This window comes from Geotrypetes seraphini, chromosome 7 (assembly GCF_902459505.1).
Source record: "Geotrypetes seraphini chromosome 7, aGeoSer1.1, whole genome shotgun sequence".
Taxonomy (NCBI): Eukaryota; Metazoa; Chordata; class Amphibia; order Gymnophiona; family Dermophiidae; genus Geotrypetes; species Geotrypetes seraphini.
Window position 1 is genome coordinate 157,908,614 of NC_047090.1, and position 21,254 is coordinate 157,929,867.

Here is a 21,254-nt window from a genome sequence, read left to right on the forward strand (position 1 = left end):
GCTTGGTGGTAACAAAACATCTCTCGAGCCGTCAGGACACCCAAGAAACCACAGAGATCGCCCTGTGATGGAAGAACGAGTATTATCCACATCCTAGGCAGACATTAGAGAAGATGCCCAAGGGATGGAACTGTGCCCAGGTTATATACTTGACCACTAGCGGAGAGCATGCATCTGAGAGATGAGAGATGGTCAAAGTCAATTTGGGTGAAGCATTGAACCAGGTATGCCCAGCAGACCGAAATAGAGCAGCATTCAACATCCAGCAAGCAAGCTGTACCAAGACAGAGCCACCTATGGCCCCAAGCCATGGATCAGCACCTGACCTACAGCGATGGAGTGGCATATGGCAAGCAGCAGAGGAGCCACTAGCAGATGGATCCTCATTCACCAACCAATGAAGGTGCAGTGCTCAACATCCAGACATGGAGGTGTGTCAACCAGCTTTGCAAACCATGCCCTACCACCAGAGAAATAGTAGTGCCAAACAGGAAGCTGAGGCCTTGTGCTACCTTCTGAGATGAAACCATGTCCGAACTGGGAGCTAGAGACACACCCAACATCAAGAGATGGAGATGTGCCCAAACGGCAGTTGTAGTCACAAACATCTGGGGAAGAAGTAGCAAAAGGCAACCGGATCTGGTATCCTACATCTGGGGATGAGGTAGTACCAACCAGACAGCTAAGTCCATGTTCTACAGTCAGGGATGGAGCAGAGCCAAACAAGCAGCCAAAGCTGCGATCAATATCAGGAGATGAAACAGTGGGGAAAAAAAAAAGAAAGAGGCAGTCCAATTCACTCTACATCCAGAGATGGAGCCGTGCCAACCAGGCTGTCAGAGCTGCATTCTACATCCAAAGACGAGCCATGCCAACCAGGCCTGTCAGGCATCATTGTGCTTTCTTGGAGGCTGGAGAGGAACAAGAGCCAGAGGCTTGCTGTCTACTGTCCCCGCTAAACCTCTGCATTGACCCCTAAAAGGACCTCTGTGTCATTTGGCCTCCAGCATAAGGACGGGACCTTCAAGAGCCTCAAAAATTCCCAAGTTCTGAACCCTAAACCATCCATGGTCTGCTGTATGGCAAGGCCTTAGGGCAACAGCCCGTAACACTGGTCATCAGGTCATCCACACTAGATAGCTGAACGGGGACGACGGGAATCCCGCGGGACCCGTGGGTTCTCCCTTCGGGTCGTGGGGATTCCGTGGGGATGCCCCCTCAGGTCACGGGGATCGATGCAACTCGAGCCGCAAGGCTCATCTTCTTTTCCTACCTGCCCTAAAGCAGCACACATAGCCGACCGGAAGTCTTCCCCGATATCAACGCTGACATTGGAGGGAGGGCTTAAGCAGAGCCCTCCCTCCCTCCGACGTCAGCGCTGACATCGGGGAAGACTTCCGGTCGGCTATGTGTGCTGCTGCAGGGCAGGCAGGAAATAGAAGACAAGCCTCACGGCTCCAGCTACCTCCCAAAGCTCCATTTGGATGAGAAAGTTGCTGGCAGATGAGGGCTGGACATGAACGTGGGAGGCAAATGCAGGACACAGAAAGGGTCGAACGTGGGAAGCAAATGAGGGACAGAAGGAGGTCGAACATTAGAGGCAAACGTGGAACACAAAAGGGGGAAGGGAATGCGTTTTTGGACACAAGGCATGAACTTGGGAGAGAGGATGGAGGAAGGGAGGGGAAAGAGATGCTGAGGTGGGGAGGGAATGCGTTTTTGGACACAGAAGGCTTGAACTTGGGAGAGAGGAAGGGAGGGAAAGAGATGCTGAGGTGGGGGAGGAAACAGAAAGGGAGAATTAGGCATGGGTGTGTCAGTGAGAAGGAAATATGGTTGTGTACACGGGGGATGGAAAAAAGTTGAATTTTTGGTCATAGGGAGGGAGTGAGGTACAGATAGGAGAAATATAGTGGAAAGAGAACAATGGGACAGATTGAAATGGATGCAAGAGGGAGGAATGTTGGACATAGTGGTGAAAGGAATGGAGGGAGAGATGTGGCATGGTGCTGGAGAGGGGTGATAGGAGAAATGTTGGGCATGGGGCTGGTGGGCAGGGGCGAAAGATGAGAAAGGGATAAATGCTGGACCATGGTAGGAGGAACCAATGGACAGCAACAGAAGAATTTACAGAAGATGGGAAAGCGGAAAAAAGAAACTGGGACCAACTTTATGGAAAAATAAGTCTCCAGACAAAGGTAAAAAACAGAATTTATTGACTAAAATATGTTAGCTTTGGAAAATGTTTATAGCAGATGAATTTGTGTTGTGTTCAAAAGAAAAGGAAATGCATTTCTGGTTTTATTTCTACAGTGTTGAAGTACTTGCTGACCCTTGCTGTGACTGGTGGGGATCCCCAAGCATCACCTACAGAGATGGCCAGAACTCCCCTCCACCAAGCACAGCAGTCGCTGGCAACATCCATGAGCCACTGAGGTGCCAGCATCTGTGACTCAAGGATGCTACTGCTGCCTGCCAAGCTTGGCAAAAGGGTAGGCCAACTGGTAGAAATTTATTTACAAAGTATGTATTCTTCCCAATTAATATTTCCAAATTAACAAAGTGTCTTTGCTTATTTGTAAATGGGTCTCTACCAGAGCCTTTAATTCAGTAGCATAATTAAATGAAATAACTATTTCTGAAGTTTCTTGGGATGGGCGGGGACGGAGGAATTCCTCGCGGGGATGGGTGGGATTTCTGTCCCCGCGCAACTCTCTAATCCACACTCTTACCAAACAGCATCTTCCCCTGAAAAGGAAGACTGCTTAGTGTGGCTTTAGGGGCTGAATCTCCTGCCCACTATCTGATCCAGATCATCCTCTGGGCAAAGATGGCATAGGCAGACACTGTGCTCATAACTGATGTCATATAAATTGCCTGATATAATTCACCCCAGATAGGAACATTTGGGGGTCAGGTCCATCTGAGGTAAGGACTTGAGCCAGTCAGGTGTGGCAAGCACGTCCCACAAAGGAAGTTGAGGCTGCTGTTTTAATCCCTAGGGCCAAAGCTTCAAATTGTATCAAAGGACAACCACTTTACACTCCTGTGTATCATTTAACTTCATAGCTTCTTCACTAGGCAAGGAGGTTTGTTTGGTGACCTGCACCAGCAGCATAATCCACCTTCGGCTGAACAAACAGCTGGTGGAAATCCAGAACCATAGGTTAAAACTTGGACATAGTCTTAGCCACTTGCAGGGACACCTCTGGCAATTCATGTGAGGGAAAGCACGGGGAGGGGGGGAGGCTGGAAAAGCTTCCAGCTTCAGTTCTCATAGAGAGGTAGACATAATGCCCAAAAATGCAGAGGCTTCAAACAGCTGGTGCACTGTGGATCTTCCCCCTTGGTCCTGGACCACTACCACTTCTTAACCACTGTACTATGCAGAGAACCAGACTCTGCCAGAGAAACTGCATCCTGAAATAATAATGGCATGGAAACAGACTTTACATTCTCCCAGTCTATGTCAGACTGAACATCCTGGTCCAAGTTTGTGGCCTCATCTGGTTGGGGCACCTGCCGAGGCGAGAAGCCCTGAGCCACCACCTCAAGTCTTGTTGAACGCAGATGCTGAGGACCCTCGGGAGTTCAAGTAGACCATCCAGCACGAACCTAGCACGATACGGGTAGGAAGGCCTGAAGAGTCCCATCCCTATCGATTTTAAGTAAAATTGAGGGGTTTTGAGGCAGAAGGCAGCTTTAGAAAAAAAAAAAATCGTTTAAAAATCAAGATAGATGCTGCCAGCAAAATTGCACCAAAAATAACCCGTGGGGACTCCCCTGAAGCACAAAAAAATGCAAGGAAAGGTGTTTTAGAGGTGGGGAACTTTGGCTCTGGCTCCAGAAACCTTCAAATTTCACTTTTGGGGACAACCAAACCCCCCACCCCCCGATTTTCCCAATAAGATATAATAGCCTTACTCACTGTGCCATGAGCCTGCCTGCTTTAGCTTAGGAGTGCAGCTAGGACTAATGGAGAAGAACGCTGCCTGACAAACTTAGTCTTCTGGCTGTCAAACTGAGCCTCAACCCCCGGAAAACTTCATGGCGCAAAGGGGAGAAGACCACACAGCCAGCCCACTATTAATCCTGACCAAGCAGGGAAGGAGCCAAACAGCTTGCACTCAAACTCGTGATAAATCAGGGATGTGAGCAGCTATGCAGGGGATGGCCCTGAGCTCCAAAAAAATACCAATGCAGGCCAACTAGACAGGTGTCTCCAAAGGTTGATCCTGCTAGAAGCATACTTCCAGAACACGAGTCTGTGTCTTCTCCCAGAGGTCCCAACATGTGGGAATTCTGGGCAGTGAGTCTCCAAAACGAACACTAGGAAAAATACTCAAAAATAATAAAACCACAGAGCAGATTGACAGCATTCTGCAAGCAACTTGCAGGTTCAGATTCATAACCCTATGGTTCAGGGCTACTAGACCACATCACACTAGAAAAAAGTATTCTGAATTCTAGATGTACATAAATGGGTTCATTACGTGTAACTTCCTTTTCGTTCTATTCTAATGGTGTGAACCCAAAACAGGCCTAGACACAGCCTAAGGGATAAGAAAAGGAGGCAGGAAACAAATTCAACAGACAAAAAACATTTTAGCAGCATTACTTAATAACTAGCATCTTTCCTACCCAGATAGAAACTAGGGTGAAACAACTAGGACATTGCTTCGGGCACTACACTTCCCCTTCCCAATTCACTGTTTTAGGACTCGCGATTTTGATTATTCACGATTTCCTAAAACCAGAATCACCCCCACCTCCCTCCCGTCTCCCGGACCTCCCTGGAACTTACCTGGTGGTCTAGCGGTCTTTCAGGGCAGGAGCGATCTTCCTACGCTCCTACCCCGTGCAGATCACTCATCCAAAATGGTTGCCGTGAGTTCGCTCCTGCCCTGAAAGACTGCTAGACAACCAGGTAAGGTCCGGGATGCTGGGGGGAAGGTGGAAGGGTGGCGGGGTGGGTCAGAGTCAGCCCAAAAGTTATTCAGAAAAATATTCGCGGGCCGGCTCTTCCCCTAACCCATGCGAATATTGAGGGAAGAGTGTATAGTTTTAGGAGATTTCTGACACTTGTTTGCAAGGGGGGCGGATAAGAGCACTGGTTCATGCAGTGGTACCTACCTGTGCTTCACTAAGTCCAAGTTCCAGCATTTCCAAAGACTTGCGGATCATGTTGGATTTCTCTTCCACCAGATTTGTTTCATCATCTTTCTTTAAACATTTGAGTGTCTCTAGTAAGCTCTGTAAGATGGAGTTGTGCTCATTCTTCAGTGCCTCCAATCCCTGAATCACTTGCTTTGTTTTAGAAATAATTTCATCTTGGGTAAGCTTCTCCAACTTGTCTTCCTTCAGGTACACCATTGTGGACATGTTGTCATACATTCTGAAATACAGCAAGAGCAGATCCATCAAGCCATTAAAGAGCCACAGTAATGTCACAAGTTTAAAAGATTGTGAGACCACTGGAATAGATAGAGAAAATACTTAGGAATATACCTGATCACTATTCAATGTAAACTGCTTAGGATCCCCTTAGGACAGTAGTTCCCAACCTTTTCTATAATCCACACCCCTAGAAAAAAAAAGTGTTTGATTAATATTTGCACCCCCTACAAAAGTAATATCACAACCACCTACTACCACTGTTCAAGACACACTGGCAGCTGGCTGAGTGACGACTTGTGATTTGTCACTAAGAGACACAAGTCACTGTCACACCCCTGGGGTGAGGGCACCCAGGTTGGGAACCCTTGCCTTAGGATACATAAATGGTATACAAATAAAATACAAAAAAGGTTTTATAGAAACATAGTGCAGTATAGACACTTCAGGAAACACAGATTTCTATATTGATAGAAACCACAGACTAGAATTTCACAGACTAGAATTTCAAATGTTTTTTATCTATGAGTAGTAGTATCACAAAAGGAAAATGGGCAAAATTGCTGTATTTTATTATAGAAGACAAACAATTACTATTTAAAGGAACTTCTAAAACTACTCAAAAACATTCAACTGTCCATTTATTGGCTCTGATTTCCTCTAGGTTTTCCTTACTTGCTAGCAAACAGTTCCTTGAACTTTTACTATATTTATTTATTTATACCTTTAATTATGATCATACCCCTCCCAATTAAGATTTAAATTAAGCAGCTTTTTATCTCCATATACCCAGGGAGGCCCGATTATGATCTCTGCCTTATCAATTCTAAGATTGTAGCTACTATCTATATTTGAGGACTGTAGTTTCTTTCCTAATTCTTAATACCCATACATTGCAAATATATTGGATGCAGAACTAGAAAATGTCTTTTGAATCTTTCCAAAACAGAATTAAGGAAGGGCAGAAGATTCTAAATTTATTCATTCATTTTTCAGAACGATTTACATGGATTTAATTCAGGTAGTCAAGCATTTTTCCCTGTCTGTCCTGGCAGGCTCACAATCTAATATACCTGGGGCAATGGAAGGCCGACTGACTTGTCTAGGGTCATAAGGAACAATGTGAGTCTGAACCCTCAGTCTCAGTTTGTGGCTCTGCACGGACAGGAGCAACCTTCCTTCACTCCTGCCCGTGCAGAGCCAGTAGCCGATTAGTTGCCATGAACTCACAGCGGCCAATCAGCTAGTGGCTCTGCATGGGCAGGTGTGAAGGAAGGTCACTCCTGCCATGGATGGGAGGGTTCCCAACGCTGGACCACCAGGACTTATGGCAGGCCCAGTGGAGGCCTACAAGGCATCAGGAGGGAGTGGGGAACAGGGTGCAGAGAATGACAGGGGAGTGAGGGGGGCTGGATGCAGAGCAGGGAGGGAGAGAGAACACAGTGCAGAGCCTGGCAGGACATGGCAAGGGACTTGAATATTAACCAACACCCCACCCCGGTTTATATTAGAGTCAACTTTTTTTCCTCTTTTTTTGGGGGGAAGGGTTACCTCTATATAAACTAATTAAAGCATGGTTAAGAGAGATTAAGTTCTTACCTTGATAATATTTTTTCCAGTAGATAGGTGAGACATTCTAAACAAGTGGGTTGTATCCCAATGACCGCAAACCATATGAGGAAGAAATCCAGCCTGTATTTTTTCTGTGACCCTCCTGTACTTCACTGGGAGCTATAGCACCACCTACAGTTAGTACCCATGTACCGAGAGCTTCTATATTCAATGTGAAATAGAAACAGCAAAGGGAAAATTCCCAGAAACTGTGCTGTTCAACTTGTAAACTCAAACTGAAACAGTTAGAAGGCATCAAATGAGCTCAGGAAAAAACCCCTGCATGCACATCCAACATATATATATACAGAATTCTTCAAAACCCCCGAAGGGCTGACTGGCATCAATGTGGAGAAGCATAAACAGAATGAGACATTAGGCAGGTGCAGGAAGGACAGGGCGGGAGTCTAGAATGTCTCACCTATCTACTGGAAAAGATTATCAACGTAAGAACAACCTTTTTTCCAGTGCAATAGGTTCTAGTACAAAAGCAGTCCCAAAGGGTCATATCTACTCAGTAAAATTTAGCAAATATGTGCAAAGTTGACCACATTGCTGCCCTGCAAATCTTCTCCGTGGGGGCAGAGTCTGAGGTGGAGATTGGGTAGAGATGGGCAGGGTTTGGCCCATGACTTAGCCCAGTGTTCTTCAACCGCCAGACTGCGGACCGATGCCGGTCCACAAAGTAATTCTTTTATTTCTCCCGGTCCATAGGTGTAAAAAGGTTGAAGAACACTGGTCTAGAATGTCTCACCTATTGCACTGGAAAACATGATAAAACACAGTATGATGAAACATAGCATGGCAAACATAGTACGGCAACAACATAGCACAGCAACCTAGTATGATATGATGAGACAAAAATGGTAAGGCCAGTGTGCATGATAAAACTTAGCATGGAAAACATGGAGCAGCCAACACTGTGTGGCATACAGTTTATAGTATAGTAGAACAGAGATGGTGAACACTGTATGAGAAAGAATGGCATGGTCAGACATAGGACAAAGCACATAGTATTTGACACTCCAGAGGGCTAGATGCACAAAACTCTCCAATCATGTACCGATGGTCGCTAAACCAGTTTGACTGGTTTAGCAACAGACAGAATTTGCCGACCCGATTCTCAAAAGAGCCCACCATGTGATTTTACGTGTGGTTGTATAGTCTCTGATTCTGAAATGCAAATGACCTCATTATTTTTAAAACGAGGTAATAAATATTCAAATCAGCCATCCGACCAATGGTCTAACGTTGCATGCCAGAAACGGATCACAGATGTATGTGTATAACACATACAAAAATATCTGGCCCATTAAAAAAAAAAAAAAATGAACAGCCCCCACCCCCAATGACAGGAGGGTTGCCCACTCCCTCTTACCGCCATGAAACCCTCCCCCCGTGCCAGCTGAACCACCCCCTCTGCGGAACCACCCTCCCCACACTTCAGCAGTAGGGATGCCCACCAAAAGTATGCCCACTCCCTCCTGCCACCGAATGCCCCAAACCATGCCCCCCAAATCTTCCCCATACCTGGGAGGGGTATTAGACCTCTGAGCCAATCAGGGCCATAGGCCCCTCCCCATGCATCCCAGCACACACCGGAAAGGGAAAGGCCCGCAATTTTGGAGTCCCTTCTGTTTTCATTGTAAATTAGAGGTATGGAGGGCCGGAGGGGCATCCGGTGGCAGGAGAGAATGGGCAGCTCTCATGCCGATTTTTGGTAAAGTGGGGAAGTGGAGGAGATTGGTCGGTTCGTGGGGGTTAGTTCAGCAGAGGGAGAGTTTGCAGCAGTAGAACTGAGTGGGTATCCTTCCTGCCTCCATTTTTGTTCCGGGGTTCGTCGGTGGTGGAAACCATCATCGAGGGGGGGGATAAGATTGCAGTTTTTTTGTTTTGTTTTTTTAATGGGGACAGATATTGTGCATGTGTGACATATGCACATCTGTGCCATTGAAAAAAAAAAATAATGCCTCAACAGCTAAGTGGCAGGAGGATGCTTTGAGGGTTCCCCAAACCGGCTCTGCACATGTGTCAAAGTCGCTCTCACATCAACCGATCGGACGGGATTATAGCGAACCTCTACAAAAATCATTTACATGCAAACTTGTTGGAACATCAGTCGCCGTTTCAGAATCAGCCCCCAAAAAAAATAAGTTTGCCCTTAGCGACCATGTTTTGTGCATCTAGCCCAGAGAACGTTGAGAGTGGCACTATGCTATTTGTAAACTGCACAGACAGTTCACTCACAAGCAGTATATCAAGAAATAAACTTGCCCCTGTGCTATCTTCATGCTTTACAGGTCTTGGTGGAATACCACACGAATAAGTATAGTAATGCCATTATTTGGATTCAATAAGGTTGGTGTCCCCTCACTAAGGAGCTCAAAGGATCTGGCCCATTGGCAAGGGCTACTAACTACACAGATCAAGTGGGTTCTCTGGCTAGACCTTTGCATACAGAGCTAAATGCAGCCCAGTATACAACAGCTACAATCTTGAAGAAGGGAGTCTCATCCATAATACAATAGCAGCACATAGAGAGCCCAGACTTAAGGCCCATCTTAGCTGAGTTCTGGAGAATCTGGCTTAAGACTGGACTGTTGCAATAACAGGACCAAGACTGGAGGAAGAAAACCACAGTGCAGCAAGTCCAGAGGAAGAGAAAACTACTGGCCAAAAGTTTTAAAAGGCATTTTCAAAATTCTCTCTACAGGAATTAAAAGAACCACAACATAGACAATGACATGGGACAAATATTCCCATCCCTGCGGGATCTCTCTACTCCCATCCCTTCCCCCACGAGCTTTGTCCCCGTCCTCATCTGCACAAGCCTCGAACACTTTAAAATCATAAGTGTTTGAAGTTTGTATGGTTAAGGCAGAGCTTGCAGGAATGGGATGGGGTATTGAGATCCCACGGGGATGGGACAAATTTGTCCCCATGCCATTCTCTATAATGAATTTTGCAGCTTGTAATCAAAAGATCGCCATTACAGTGGTGCCTCGCATAACGGACGCCTCGCACAGCGAACGCTGCGCACAACGAACTTCAGGTCTTGCTTCCCACAACGAACTTCGTTTCACACAACGAAGTCGCCCGAGCTGCATCCTTCCGCGCAGGCACTGCGCTTAACTGCCCTCTCTCCGCCTGGCTCCCATATTTTAAACCCCCCTGCCACCGCTGCTGCATATTTTTAAGCCTCTGCCGCCACCGCATATTTTTAAACCTCCCCCCGCCGCCACATATTTTTTTTAAAAAGCCACCACTGCTGCAACTTTAATCTCACCCGCTCACTCGTAACTGGTGGTCTAGCAAATTTCCCAGCCAGAAGCGCAGAGATCAAGAGCAAGCCTTCTGTGCTACTGCCTGGGCCTGCGCTGATCTCTGAATGGCTGCAGTCAGCTCTCGCGAGACTCACAAGAACTAACTGCAGCCATTCGGAGATCGGCATGGGCCCACACAGGCGTGCAGAGGAATTGCTCCTGATCTCTGCGCTTCTGGCCTGTACGCCACTGGCTGGGAAAGATGGGAGGAATTAAAAAAGGTACCGAGGGGGGATGATTAAAAAGGTACTGGGGAGTATGTGGGGGGTGATTATAATACACAGCAAGGATCAACAAAACCCCTGTCTCCCCTCCCCTTCACATATATCCCCTCTACTATCAAGAAAATTGAATAAGCCAAATTATTATAGAATGCTACACAGAAATATCATGCTAACAGAATACCACAGTCACACATAGCAGGAATAAATTTATCTTTTTTTATGTCATCTTAGCATATTTTATGCTACAGAACGAATTATTTTTTTTAACATGTATTGTTATGGGAAAACGCGTTTCACATAACGAACTTTTCGCATAACAAACTTGCTCCTGGAACCAATTAAGTTCGTTGTGTGAGGCACCACTGTATTTTCAATCTTAGCAAAGGGGAAAAAATGGTGATTTTCCTGTAAAATCAATTCCTTTACTATGTCAGCTTATGTTAGTCGGGGATCTGTAATGGCAGCAGTGCTTAACATTTGTAAATGATCTGGAAACAGGAACAAGGTAATCAAATTTATAGATGATACAGAATTTAATGTTGTTAATCACAAGCAGATGCAAGACTGAATCCAAGTGGCAGATGAAATTTAAATGCGGACTGGTATGTTGCTAGGTTCCACATAAGGAATTAGCATTTAGGAGAGGAAAAAAATAAAAAAGGATCTCAGCGTGTAGCAATGTAATTTTTAAAAAAAATCAACATAGTACCAGGAGACTAGAGGGTGGCCAACATGACATCGATTTTTAAAAAGGGTTCCAGAGGTGATCTGGGAAATTATAGACTGGTGAGTCCGACATCAGTGCCAGGCAAAATGGTAGAGACTATTATAAAAGAACAAAATAACAGAACATATACATAAGCATGTATTAATGAGAGAAAGCCAACATTGTTTTAGTCAAGGGATATCTTGCCTTACCAATCTACTACATTTCTTTAAAGGGGCGAATGAACAATGTGGATAAAAGGTGAAACTTTTGATATTGTGTATCTGGATTTTCAAAAAGTATTTGCCAATACCTCATGAAAGACTTCTGAGGAAATTACTTTCTAATGTCCTTTAATGGATTTAGAACTGGTTGAAAGACAGAAAACAGAGGGTTGGTTTAAATGGTCAATATTCTCAATGGAGAAGGGTAAATAGTGGGGTTTCCCAGGGGTCTCTGCTGGGATCGCTGCTTTTTTACATATTTATATCAATGATCTAGAGATGAGAATAACTAGTGAGATAATTAAATTTGCTGATGACAAAGTTGTTAAAATCACAAGAGGATTGTGAAAAATTGCAAGAGGACCTTGTGAGACTGGAAGACTGGGCGTGAAAATGGTACACGATATTTAATGTGAGCAAGTGCAAAGTGAAGCATGTGGAAAAGAGGAATTCGAACTATAGCTATGTGATGCTGGGTTCTGTGTTAGGAGTCACCGTCCAAGAAAAGGATCTAGATGGCATTGTTGAGGATACGTTGAAACCCTCAGCTCAATGTGTGATGGCTGCTAAGCAAGCAAATAGAATGTTAGGAATTATCAAGAAAGCAATGGAAAACAAAGATGAAAATGTTATAATGCCCTTGTATTACTCTATGGTACGGCCGCACCTCAAATACTGTGTGCAGTTCTGGTCACCATATCAAAAAAAGATATAGCAGAATTAGAAAAGGTACAGAGAAGGGCAACAAAAATGATAAAGGGGATGGATCCACTTTCCTATGGGAGGCTAAAGCGGTTAGGGCTCTTCAGCTTAGAGAAGAGATGGCTCAGGGGTGATATGACAGAGGTCTATAAAATAATGAATGGTGTGGAAAGGGTAGATGTGAATACTAGGACCAGGGGACATGTTAAGTAGTAGATTTAAAACAAACTGGAGAAAATATTTCTTCACACAATATGTAATTAAACTCTCAAATTTTGTTTTGGGAGAATGTGGTGAAATCAGTTAGCTTAGCAGGGTTAAAAAAAAAAAAAAAGGTTTGGATAATTTCCTAAAAAAGAAGTCTTATTCCTAGGAAAAGCATAGAATCTTTTTTGCTACTTGGGACCTGGGACCTGGGTTGGCCACTGTTGGAAACAGGATTCTGGGCTTGATTGACCTTTGGTATGTCCCAGTATGGCAATTCTTATATTCTTATGAAAAGACAACACACTGAGGGATCATCACCGTGATCCACAGCCGCCCCCTACCTCATGACCTTCATACCCCAAAAGGATACCAAATCATCCTCAGACACAGAGGAACCATGTGATAATAAGGGCATGGAAAGACTTCCAGTTATCCCAGTTCTAGTCCGAAGGGTCACCGATACTAGGAGTTGGCATGGTATGAGGTGGAGATGCCTGCTTGGGACATGGATTCTCCCTCACCCACTCTCAGATGTGGAGCTGGCACATTCATAGGCCCGTTAAGTAAGCTTTCCACAAAAGGTTGAAAAAAATCAGAAAAGCCTTGCACTGGAGGTCCCAAGTACCCCTACAACAGGGCTGCCCAAGTCCGGTCCTCAAGATCTACTGGCAGGCCAGGTTTTCTGGATATCTACAATGAACATGCATGAGAGAAATTTGCATACCAAGAAGGCAGTGCAGGCAAATCTCTCTCATGCATATTCACTGTGGATATCCAGAAAACCTGGCCTGCCAGTAGATCTTGAGGACCGGACTTGGGCAGCCCTGCCCTACAAGATCCCAGACTGAAGAATTAGACCCTCCTTGTGTTTTGCCCCCTCGTTGTGTGTGGCCTCTGAACAGGATCTCTTCCCTGCAGACCAGGCTTTTTGGGGTTCCAAGGCCCTGGAAGACTGATTAGATACCAAGCCCAAAGCTCCCGCCCCTTCTTCCTGCACTCTGTGGTGTGCGAAAGACGGCCGATAAATCTACACTAAAAATACAGGAATTGAGGCTAGACTGGTGTGTGGCATCAATTACAGATGGTCTCTAGGCAAAATGAGGGGTTTTGAGGCAGAAAAAAAAAAAAGCACTTTGAAAAGATGGCCACTGCCAGAAATTTTGCACTAAAAATGGCCTATGGGAGATCAACTGAAAAATTTAAGAAAATGTGTAAAAGGTGGTTTTGGAGGAGGGGAAACCTAACTAACCCCAGAAATCCTTGAATTTGTCTTTGTCCCCGTCCCCCCTCAAATTTTCCCCATAGGGAATAATGGGAGTACTCACCATCACTTCTGGTGCCTGTCGGCTTGCAGCAGCCTGCCTGCAGGGAAAGGATTTCTGCCTCAGAGAATGCCAGTAACAAGTCCGCAGTTGGAGTTCTTCTGGCTGTGGGTGGGTAGTCCACAAGCACAAATTTCCACCCCTGAAAATCCATATGACAAGTCAGGGGGAGATATTTCACAAGAGGGTTGTTATACGGGGGCCCCATAGCCTAGGCTCAAGCCTCTGTTAAATTAGGTGAACCAGATTCCAGGGGAATGGACCTCAAACTCCTGAAGGGACGCAAAGCAGCCGACTCCACAGGTACTCCAAGAGACTGGCCTGGGAGAAGCAGTCCGCCCAAGCGGGACTGTGTCCTTTCCCCGGTGGAGTAAGCCTAAGAAGGGGACCTTCGAGCACCAAATCCACGCAGGGGGAAGAAAAAAAAAAAAATTTAAGATGGACAGCAAAAATACCCAAAAATAAAAGAAAACAAAGCAGATCAGAACACACCTTCTGATTTTGCCTGCAAGAGGAAAATCTGAAGAGGGAAATGTGCTCCAGTGCTAAAAGGGAGGAATTAGGAAGTTTCGCATGACACCTTGCTGCAAAGTTTGTGACTAGGGGAAAGGAACAGCTATGGTACAAAAATCCTGTCTTTGCTACAGAAAAAATAACAACCACCTCTATCGTTCCACAGCGTAATTCCACAGGATTGAGTATTGTGTGCAATTCTCGATGCTGCAGCTCAAAAGAAGTATAGCAGAATTAGAAAAGGTACAGAGAAAGGTAACCGAATGATAAAAAGATTGAATTCCCATGAGAGAAGGTTAAGAGGTTAGAGTTCTTTATCCTGAAAAAGACAGCTGATGTCTATAAAAACCCGAGTGGAATGGTTAATCACAAATCTGTTTATTCTTTCAAAAAGTACAAAGACTATGAAGTTTGATTTTTCAGTGCTGGATTTGTGGTAGAATCTCTACTGAAGTTCTTTTGAACATCCCAAGCCTCATTCTGGAGTCAAAAGTTGAGTACACTCCTCGCAATCTGACCACCTCTTCCATCCCCATGGGATCCCTACAATCCACAGTCCTGTGCAGCTCTCTAGTGTAGATGAGAGGACAGCCAGACAAATGATCTCATAAGCCTTTTTCTCCTTGGAAAGTAGGCTAACACAACAGTTTGGAATAATTCCATAGTATAAAGGTTGTTTGGGGTTTTATCCTGATCACCATGTACCAAAAGCAGACAGGTAAAATGGAACATTTATGGGACTATCAATTTCTTTCCTAGGTTGTACTGTCTTTTCAGTTGCATACAGGGAGTAATTCAGATTAATCTGAACATTCTTTGCAAGCCAGAAATGGCAAATGAATGCAAGTCAGAGCTGTATCAACTATTAAAACAAAACATTCTCATAAGATTGAAGTACTGTAGTTCTAAAAACCTCATCTTTTCCATGAAGCAAATACCAAGACATAGCAAGCTGTATTGTGGATAGAGACCTCAATGATTAATTCACTAGCGTTCCACCCATCTCTCACTAGGAACTAGCCCAGGTTATAGATCTATAACATGTTTAAAAAGAGAGTCATATGGCTCTGACCTCATCACAGGACAACACAGATCCTAAAATTTTTTCCTTTCAAATTAGAATTTAAATTTCATAGCCCCCAAATGGCAGGAATAAAAGCTCCTCAGCAGAAGCAAGAACACGATGACCTTTTAACAGCAGGGTAAAATTAAATCTTTTGTATTCACTATACTAAATGACAATAATAAAAAACAAATCTTATATATACACACACCTCTATACAGAATCTGGGTCATTCACAGATCATGCAATAAGGATCTCCCGTACGAGGAACGGCTGGATAAGTTGCAGCTCGAGGAACTCAGAGAGAGGGGTGACATGATCGAGACATTCAAGTATCTCACGGGCCGCATCGAGGTGGAAGAAGAGACCCTTCTTTTTCAAGGGTCTCACGGCAACAAGGGGGCATCCGTGGAAAATCAGGGGCGGGAAACTGCACGGGGACACCAGGAAATTCTTTTCACTGAAAGGGTGGTTGATCGCTGGAATAGTCTTCCACTTCAGGTTATTGAGGCCAGCAGCGTGCCTGATTTTAAGGCCAAATGGGATAGACACGTGGGATCTATTCACAGAGAAAGGTAAGGGAGGGTCATTGGGGTGGGCAGACTAGATGGGCCGTGGCCCTTATCTGCCGTCTATTTCTATGTTTCTATGTATTACATTTTTAATAGTTCATGTGGACACTATACAGTAGTAGCCTCTAAAAGGTAGAAAGTTAGGTATCCACATTGAAATTTTAAGGACATTTCAAGAGGGGAAGAGAACTTGTGGAATCTAGAGTTATGCTCTCATTATCTGGGGACAAAAACTCTAATAATAATACTATATACCATATTATAAGAATTAGTGAGAGAAAAAAATACATAAGAACATAAGCATCGCCTCTGTCGAGTCAGACCATAGGTCCATCATGCCCAGCAGTCCGCTCCCGCGATGGCCCCCCAGGTCAATGACCTGTAAGTGATCTATTACTCTAAAACATTTCGTCCTGTATAGTATAGTCCTGTATAGTATCCCTCTAATTATACCCCTCAATCCCTTTTCCTTCAGGAACTCGTCCAATCCCGTTTTGAAACCCAACATCGTACTCTGCTCAATCACCTCCTCTAGAAGCGCATTCCATGTGCTCATCACCCTCTATGTCAGGGGTGTCAAAGTCCCTCCTCGAGGGCCGTAATCCAGTCGGGTTTTCAGGATTTCCCCAATGAATATGCATTGAAAGCAGTGCATGCACATAGATCTCATGCATATTCATTGGGGAAATCCTGAAAACCCAACTGGATTCCGGCCCTCGAGGACCGACTTTGACACCTGTGCTCTATGTGAAGAAGAGCTTCCTAGCATTTGTTTTGAATCTGTCTCCCTTCAATTTTTTTGAGTGCCCTCTTGTTTTTGTTGCTCCCGTCAGTCTAAGAATCTGTCCCTCTCTATACCCTTCATGATCTTGTATGTTTCTATCATGTCCCCTCTAAGTCTCCGCTTTTCCAGGGAAAAGAGCCCCAGCCTCAGCATATGAAAGGTTTTCCATGCCCTTTATCATTTTTGTTGCTCTTCTCTGGACCCTCTCAAGTATCGCCATATCCTTCCTAAGGTATGGCGACCAGTATTGAACGCAGTACTCCAGATGCAGGCGCACCATCACCCTATACAGTGGGAGGATAACTTCCTTGGTTCTGGTATTGATACCTTTTTTGATAATGCCCAACATTCTGTTCACCTTCTTGGAGGCTGCTGTGCATTGTGCCGCTGGTTTCATTGTTTTATCCACCAAAACCCCCAAGTCCTTTTCTAGGTTGCCTTCCCCCAATACCATCCCCCCCCCCCTCATGTACTTGAACATCGGGTTTCCTTTCCCTATGTGCATGACTTTACATTTCTCTACATTGAAGCTCATCTGCCATTTATTTGCCCACTCACTCAGTTTGTTCAGGTCCCTTTGTAGTTAATTACATTCCTCAACAGTTCTAACCCTACTGGAGAGTTTTGTGTCGTCCGAAAATTTTATAACTTAGCACTTCGTACCTGATTCCAGGTCGTTAATAAATATATTGAACAGCAGCGGTCCCAGCACTGACCTCTGCAGGATGCCACTCGTGACCCCTTTCCAGTCAGAATATTGCCCCTTTACTCCTACCCTCTGTTTCCTGTCCGCCAGCCAGTTTCTGATCCATCTGTGTATGTCCCCTTCCACCCCATGGTTCCACAGTTTCCTTAGTAGTCGCTCGTGGGGTACCTTGTCGAAGGCTTTCTGGAAGTCCAGGTATACGATGTCTATGGGCTCACCTTTGTCCAATTGTTTGCTTATCCCCTCAAAGACGTGCAGTAGATTAGTTTGGCATGATCTTCCCTTACAGAAACCATGCTGGCTTGTTTTCATCAGATTGTTTTTTTCTATATGCTCATTGATACTGTCCTTGATTAATGATTCGGCCATCTTCCCCGGAACGGAGGTTAAGTTGACTGGTCTATAGTTCACCGGGTCGCCTCTGGATCCTTTCTTGTAGATAGGTGTAACATTCGCTATCCTTCAGTCTTCCGGGATTACCCCTGTTTTCAAGGATAGGTTGCAAATCTGATGTAGTAACACCGTTATTTCGTCTCTGAGCTCTTTTAGTATTCTCGGGTGGATTCCATCAGGGCCTGGAGATTTGTCCCTTTTTAATCTATCTATCTGTTTGATTACGTCTTCGAGGCTTACCTCCATGCACGATAATTTTTCCTCTTGATCCCCCTTGAAGATTTTTTCAGGTTCCAGCACGTTGGATGTGTCTCTTTTGTGAAGACCAACGAGAAGAATGTGTTTAATCTGTCTGCCACCTCCTTTTCCTCCTTTACCACTCACTTCTTGTCTCCCTCATCCAGGGGTCTCACCTCCTTCCTCGCCGGTTGCTTTCCCTTCACATATCGATAGAATGATTTAAAATTCCGTGCCTCCTTGGCAAGTCTCTCTTCATACTCTTTTTTTTGCTGTTCTGACCACGCGGTGACATTCTTTTTGATGTTTCCTGTGCTCTTTCCAATTTCCTCGGTTATATCCTTTTTCCACTCCCTGAAAGATTTTTTTCTTGTCTCCTATCACCTTCTTAACTACATTGGTTAACCATGCTGGGTCTCTTGCTTGATTCTTTTTGCGCCCTTTTCTAAATCTGGGTATATACAGGTTTTGTGCTTCGTTTACCGTGTCTTTAAATAAGGTCCAGGCTTGCTCCACCATCTGTGTCTTTCTGGAGCTGTTCCTGAGTTTTCTCTTTACCATTTGTCTCATGGCATCATATTTCCCTTTCTTGAAGTTGAACGTTGTTGCAATGGTTCTCTTCCCCTTTGGCATTTCTATTTCCACTTTAAATTGTATCATGTTGTGATCACTGTTTCCTAATGGTCCCACTACTTCCACTTCTTGGGCAGGTCCTCTCAGCCCATTGAAAATTAAATCCAGAATAGCTGTCCCTCTCGTCGGTTCCTTGACAAGCTGTTCCAAGTAGCAGTCCCGTACAGCCTCCAGGAACTGATTTCTTTGAACATTTTGAAACTCCATGGTTCCAGTCTATCCCGGGGTAGTTGAAATCTCCCATAACTATGGTGTTTGCGTTTTTACATTCTCGCCTCAACTCGGCTGTCAGTTCTTCATCCTTTGCTTCTATTTGCTCAGGTGGGCGGTAGTACAGTCCCATCTTAATCTCGATTCCCTTTCTTCCTGGTATTTTAACCCATATTGATTCCAGTTGGTCATTTGTCGTTGCTTTGTCCATTCTGGTCAAGTGAATGGTATCCTTTACGTAAAGTGCTACTCCTCCTCCTTTCTGATGTGTCCTGTATCTTCAGTAGAGCTTGTATCCTGGCAGTACTATGTCCCATTTGTTTTCCTCGTTCCACCATGTTTCCGTGATCACTATGATGTCTAGGTTCTCATCTTTGGCCATGATTTCTAGCTCCCCCATTTTGTTCTTCAGGCTTCTTGCGTTAGCGTACATACAATTTAAGTCTCGATATTTATGTTTTCTTGTTATTTTCCCTTGCAATTCATTGTTATTTCCGTCCCCTTCCTGTCCTGCAGACTCCTGTTTGTCTCTCTTGTCACCCCTTAATGGTATGTGGTATGTTTCCTCATTTTGTTCATTCCCTTCCTCTTGTTCCATTTTGTCTTCCCCTTGTAGTAGACTCCTCCTATCTTCCTCTTGAATCGTCTGGCTCCGTTGGTTTCTCATCGCCTGTTTGGTGTCTTCCCAGCACTTTCCCCACTCGGTATCCTTTCGGGATACTGTCTTCCGAATCATCAACACCTGATCGACTGTCGGCTTTCCCCTTCGTCTTAGTTTAAAGCTTGCTCTATTCCTCTCTTGATGTTGTTTGCTAGTTGTCTAGTTCCCGCCATGCTCATGTGTAGTCCATCTCTCCTGAAGAGCTTGTTCTTGCCCCAGAACGTTGTCCAGTTCCTCATGAAGTGAAAACCCTCTTCTTCACACCATCTCCTCATCCACGCATTTATTGAAATAATTGAACAAATTTCCTAAGAGAGAAGTCCATAGGCCATTATTGGGATGGCCTGGGGAAACCCACTGCTTATTCCTAGGATAAGCAAAATAAAATCTGCTAGATGGTTAGGATCTGGGTTGACCACTGTTGGAAACAGGATACTTGGCTTCAAGGACCTTTGGTCCATTCCAATATGGCAATTCATGCTCTAATGTGGTAGCCGTATATGGCACAGGCATTGAATTTCCAGTATTGCTACATACCAGTCGGTGATCTCCCATAGTCTGAATATGAGCCAGAATTAAATCTACTTGTCTTTAGAAAACAGAAGGAACCTGCTAGACCACAAACAAGTAGTAAAAGCATGTATAGCACAGCTCATGGAATTAATTTTTTTCAAAAACTCCTCTACATGTGTGTGCATGCACATGTATTCAACTAGGGAGACAGGTTTTAGAAGTGGTCAGCAGGGTGGCAGGGCCACCAGATAGTTATGAGGCAAGACAGTTTTTAGAAGTGGTCAGCAGGGTGGCAAGGCCACCAGATAGTTATGAAGCAAGACAGCATTTAGAAGTGGTCAGCAGGGTGGCAGGGCCATCGCAGGGGTTTTTTTTTTGGTAGGACTAGGACAATAGGTAATAGGAAAGATAGTTCTGAATATAATCCTTTCAAACTAAGGTTTGTATCACTATATATACAGTACATATACACACTTCTATGCTACAGAAGCTGAACACCTCCTTCCATAAAAATGCACTAGGCCATTTTTTATTTTTTTGGGAGGGAGCTTATTCTCTGCACTTCACTGGTCCAACTGTGCCCATTTACAAACCATTTTGAGAAATTTGCTATAGCATCATTAGCTCTAAAAAGTGCAACAGAGCAATAGTAAAAGGTAAAACCAGAAGAGAAGAGAGGCAAAGAGGAAAAATGAACAAGCTGTAAAGAGGAGAGGGAAAGAGAGCATGAGGATGGTGATGGGGAAGAAGAGGTTTCTCTAAATGCCAAGTTTTAATGCTATTCTGATAAAATTGAGTTATTTTGATCCCCAGATAAGATAGGCAGATGTTCAACCCTTTTGAAAAATTATTTCTAGTGTTTGATATAGAAATTTTAACTATTAATACAATTAAGTTGAGTAGACTAGTGCCTGAAAGTTGAAAATCGGCAATCATTAGGCCAATTCTAAAAAACATCCCTTGACCAAAACACACCCAGCAACTTCAGACCTGTCTCCTAATTTGCCCTTCATATCCAAGATATTGGAAAAAGCAACACTGTCAATAAATGCTTGCAGCTCAGTTAAACAGGGGCTCTATCCACATTCCAGTCAGGATACAGGAAATACCATAGAATGTCCTACTGGACATCAGATATGACTGTTAGCAACTATTGGACAAAGGAAATTATGTCCTGCTTGACCTGAGTGCAGCCTTTGATACCATCGACCATTCTCTCCTCAATTGTCTCGCAGAAATAAGGTATTTGTGACACG

The 21,254-nt window shown here is 44.4% G+C and overlaps 1 protein-coding gene across 7 annotated transcripts in view; it reads right to left on the minus strand.

Annotated features, from left to right (window-relative positions):
* KLC1 (kinesin light chain 1) overlaps positions 1–21,254 on the minus strand; it is a 185,773-nt gene that overhangs the window by 141,116 nt on the left and 23,403 nt on the right. For 6 of the 7 annotated variants that reach the window (XM_033950973.1, XM_033950976.1, XM_033950971.1 and 3 more), the window contains exons 2-3: positions 5,509–5,584; positions 5,134–5,395 (exon numbers count right to left, since the gene is read on the minus strand). In XM_033950973.1, the coding sequence (XP_033806864.1) occupies positions 5,134–5,394 (261 nt within the window). In that variant the 5' untranslated portion in view covers position 5,395; positions 5,509–5,584. The remainder of the gene's footprint in view (positions 1–5,133; positions 5,396–5,508; positions 5,585–21,254) is intronic. The other variant, XM_033950972.1, reaches the window with a different exon arrangement.